The sequence below is a fragment of the Octopus bimaculoides genome, chromosome 11, assembly GCF_001194135.2.
Source record: "Octopus bimaculoides isolate UCB-OBI-ISO-001 chromosome 11, ASM119413v2, whole genome shotgun sequence".
NCBI classification, from domain to species: domain Eukaryota; kingdom Metazoa; phylum Mollusca; class Cephalopoda; order Octopoda; family Octopodidae; genus Octopus; species Octopus bimaculoides.
In genome coordinates this window covers 28855825-28859844 of record NC_068991.1, presented here as the reverse complement: position 1 = coordinate 28859844, position 4020 = coordinate 28855825, and the positions used below count along the sequence as shown (strand labels likewise).

General features: G+C 36.3%; 1 protein-coding gene across 1 annotated transcript in view; it reads right to left on the bottom strand.

Annotated features, from left to right (window-relative positions):
- LOC106874258 (signal recognition particle 54 kDa protein) overlaps window positions 1-4020 on the bottom strand; it is a 34147-nt gene that overhangs the window by 14139 nt on the left and 15988 nt on the right. The window contains exons 6-8 of the mRNA XM_014921917.2: window positions 2667-2791; window positions 1613-1763; window positions 697-756 (exon numbers count right to left, since the gene is read on the bottom strand). Coding sequence (XP_014777403.1) covers window positions 697-756; window positions 1613-1763; window positions 2667-2791 — 336 coding nt within the window. The remainder of the gene's footprint in view (window positions 1-696; window positions 757-1612; window positions 1764-2666; window positions 2792-4020) is intronic.

Here is a 4020-nt window from a genome sequence, read left to right as displayed (position 1 = left end):
GACACGTAAAAGCACCCACTACACTCTCTGAGTGGTTGGCGTTAGGAAGGGCATCCAGCTGTAGAAACTCTGCCAAATTAGATTGGAGCCTGGTGTAGCCATCCGGTTGCACCAGTCCTCAGTCAAATCATCCAACCCATGCTAGCATGGAAAGCGGACGTTAAACGATGATGATGATGATGATGATGATTATTTAAGGTAGCAAGCTGGTAGAATCATTAGAATGCTTGGTGGTATTTATCCATCTTAAAACATTCTGAGTTCAAATTCCACCAAGGTCGACTTTGCCTTTCATCCTTTCAGGTTCAATAAATTAAGTACCATTGAAACACTGGGGTCAATGTAATCAACTCACCCCTTCCCCAAAAATTTCAGGCCTTGTGCCTATAGTAGTAGAAAGGATTATTAAAGCAGCAAGCTGGTAGACTCGTTAGCATGCTAGGCAAAATACTTAGTGGTATTTCGTCCATCCTTACATTCTGAGACCAAATTCCACTCAGGTCGACTTTGCCTTTCATCCTTTCAGGGTTGATGAAATGACGACTAGTTATGCTCTGGAGTCAATGTAATCAACTAACCCCCTCCTGCAAAATTTCAGGCCCTGTGCCTATAGTAAAAAAGGTTCGTTATTATTATTATTTAAGTCAGCAAGCCTGAGAAAACATTAAGAAAGTAGGAAACATTAAGATAACATACCTGAGCTTCACAAGCTTGACCAATGGAAGCATCCATAACAAAGACCACATTATTTGGATGCTGCAAGTAGAGATATAGCAAATAATAATCTGCAATACAACAGTATATGGAATATAGTCAGTATTTCAAATATTCAGGTCTTTTGTACCATAGACCTTCAAGAGATTTGATCCCTGTTTCTTCTCCCTCCCTTAACTATAGCTGGCATATACATCAGAGTAGTCATTATGATGTCGTCGTCGTCCAGCTTGTTCATTAATGTTATTAGTTATAGGACCAAAGTCACTGTCATCATTTATAAAAGTGGCCTGCAAGATGACCTCATTGAAACGGTCCTGATTATGGTAGATATGCAGAAATCACTGTCACTGTGTTTCCCACAACAAGTCTAAACTTAATTATTCCATCACATACTCCTAGTATCTTCAATTTATTTATTTATTTTTCTGCCTATTCCATGAACTCCAGTAATGTTACATACTCAGAATAATTTATACCCATGTTCCTTACCCACAAAGAATCTAGTTAAAGTTTCCCACTTCCATCTTACCTCTTCTACAAAACACATCTATTCTCCTCCACTCTAGCATATCTGTAATTTCTCCAGATCTACATATCATCACAATAATGCTGACAGCAGTAGCCAAACAGTATTATAGCTAACATGGAAAGATTTCTGGTGATGTCTTAGTTGTTTGATATTTATTTTTCTCAATCTAAAAAGAAGAGAATTGGTGAGATTGCTGGATAACATTTATGGGGTTCTCACAGTTGGCCATCACTCTACACCACTTTGCATGAACATAAACACACAACTTTACTAGACATACACAACACTCTGCAATACCCAATACTATACTACACACAAACACACAAATGGAAACCTAAATTACTTCACCAGTGGTATTGTACTTACAATGGAATTGTAAACCTGTAACATTTCTTCAAACAAAGTATCTTCTTGTTTGTGTCGGCCACTAGTATCAACAACAATTATTTCAAAATTCTCAGCTTTAAATTTTTCAACACCTTCTTGAGCAATAACAACTGGATCGATTTCTGTATAACTGCAAAAGAAACATTTAACAATGTTAAAACTCTACAAGGAAAATATCTAAATCATAAATATATTGAGACTATGGGTTATATGTTCTATCTTTCAACAGGATACTCAGATAGTCTATGACTCCATTTAGCTGTATCGGGATAGAGGTACAAAGTCTTTTCAATAAAGTAACATATGTTAGGTTGATTTTCTGTTAAAAAAAGAAGACTTTACATTATATTGTCTAAAGAGCACAAAAAAAAAAAAGAAACAAACAATAAAAACCCCAAAACAGACAGTGATCATATGGAACCCTATGGTTTGCTTGAGAAGATACATCAAGCTGAATGAAATCTTAGTTGTGGCCAGTGTCAGTGACACATACAAGGTGTCCATGCCGGTGACGCATAAAAGGTACCTGTCCCAGTGAAACATAAGAGGCACCTGTGCCGGTTACATATGAAATGCACCCATGCCAGAGATACGTAAAAGGCACCTGTGCCAGTGACATGTAAAAGGGACCCAGTACACTATGAAGTGGTTGGTGTTAGAAACCAAACCAAATCAGACTGTAGTCTGGTGCAGTGCTCAAGAAATATAGGTTTTATTTAAACCAACAGAGATGGAAGTGATAAAGAAGAATGAAACATGTAGACAAAAAAGAGGAGGATACTTAGATGATATGAGCCTCAACCAATAAAGACACTGAGTAATGATAATATCACATAACACAGTATTCTTTTAACATACCAGTCCCTTTATATTTTGGACAACTAAACATTATCCCAGTAAATAGAGGTAGGAGAGAAGACAGTTCCTGTGATATTTAGAATAGCTTCAAGACAACAAATTGGTAAATAACATCTATCAATTCTTTACAGGGATTGAATGTAAAGGTTACAATAAAATCAAAAGGTTTACTTACCTCCCATAAAACGGTATCCTAGCTTTTGTGGCGTTTTGCTTCAGCTGATCAAAGGCACCAGCACGAAATGTGTCAGCACAGATAAGACAGGTTTTCCAACCTTTCTTATGATAATAATAGGCCAGCTAATAATGATAATAAAAAAAATAATAATGTTTTCTTTATTCACTACAAGGGTTTACAAAAAATATTTGGGGATGATATACAGATCAATATGATGTGGGGTTACATAAAGAAGCATGAAAAAACAAAAACAGTAACAATATAAATACTAACAAAGATTGATTCCCCATAAGTGGGAGACTTCTTAGGGCTGCTAGTGGAAATGTTACAAAAACACAGTTGCCCTGATCACTAGGGCAAGTGCTCTCTTCACATCATCTACAGGTGCATGCTTAGAGTAGGCCAGTTCACTCAGACCGTTCTTGCCACATTCACCTATCTTTCAACAAAATTGCTGAGAGGCAGTACTTTATCCTCTTCATTTTTCTTTTCAAGTGAAACTAAAAAAAATTAATGAGGGCTTGGCCAAAGAGGAAAATATCTGTTTTCAGCCCTTTCAATCTGGTTCAAACACAACCTCTTTTGCTAAGGCTACCAGACAAATAAACACTGGTGATGATTTTATATACATATGTGTGTGTGTGTGTATATCATCATCATCGTTTAACGTCCGCTTTCCATGCTAGCATGGGTTGGACGATTTGACTGAGGACTGGTGAAACCGGATGGCAACACCAGGCTCCAGTATATATATATATATATATATATATATTTAATGGGCTTCCAAACATGAGGTTTGAAAAAAATCATGGGAATTTTAAAGTAATTGTAAACAACAAAGTGTAACGTATGTATCTAAAATATGTGGCAAGAGCCTTTTGCAGTCCTTGTACACTCATCATTGTGAACAAAAGGTATTCAGCATCTCCAAAATTTTAACATTAAATGTAATGAAATTGCTTTCTTATATAGGCACAAGGTCAGAAATTTTTAGGGAGGAGAGTCATTTATACCACTCCCAGTACTTAACTGGTCCTTTATCGCTCCTGGAAGTATAAGTTGTCCACAGAAGGATTTGAACTCTAAATAAAATTAAATTCCTACCAGATAATACATGTCTATTGTCTATTCTATAGTACCCACTTATTTTCCCTCACTGTAAGGTGGTTGGTGTTAGGAAGGGCATCCAGCTACAAAAACCATGCCCAAACAAACAATGAAGTCTGGTGCAGCCTTCTTCCTAGCCAGCTTCTATCAAACCATCCAACACATGCAACATGAAAAATGGATATTAAATGAAGATGATGATGATATTCTTCATATATATATATATATATATATATATATATGA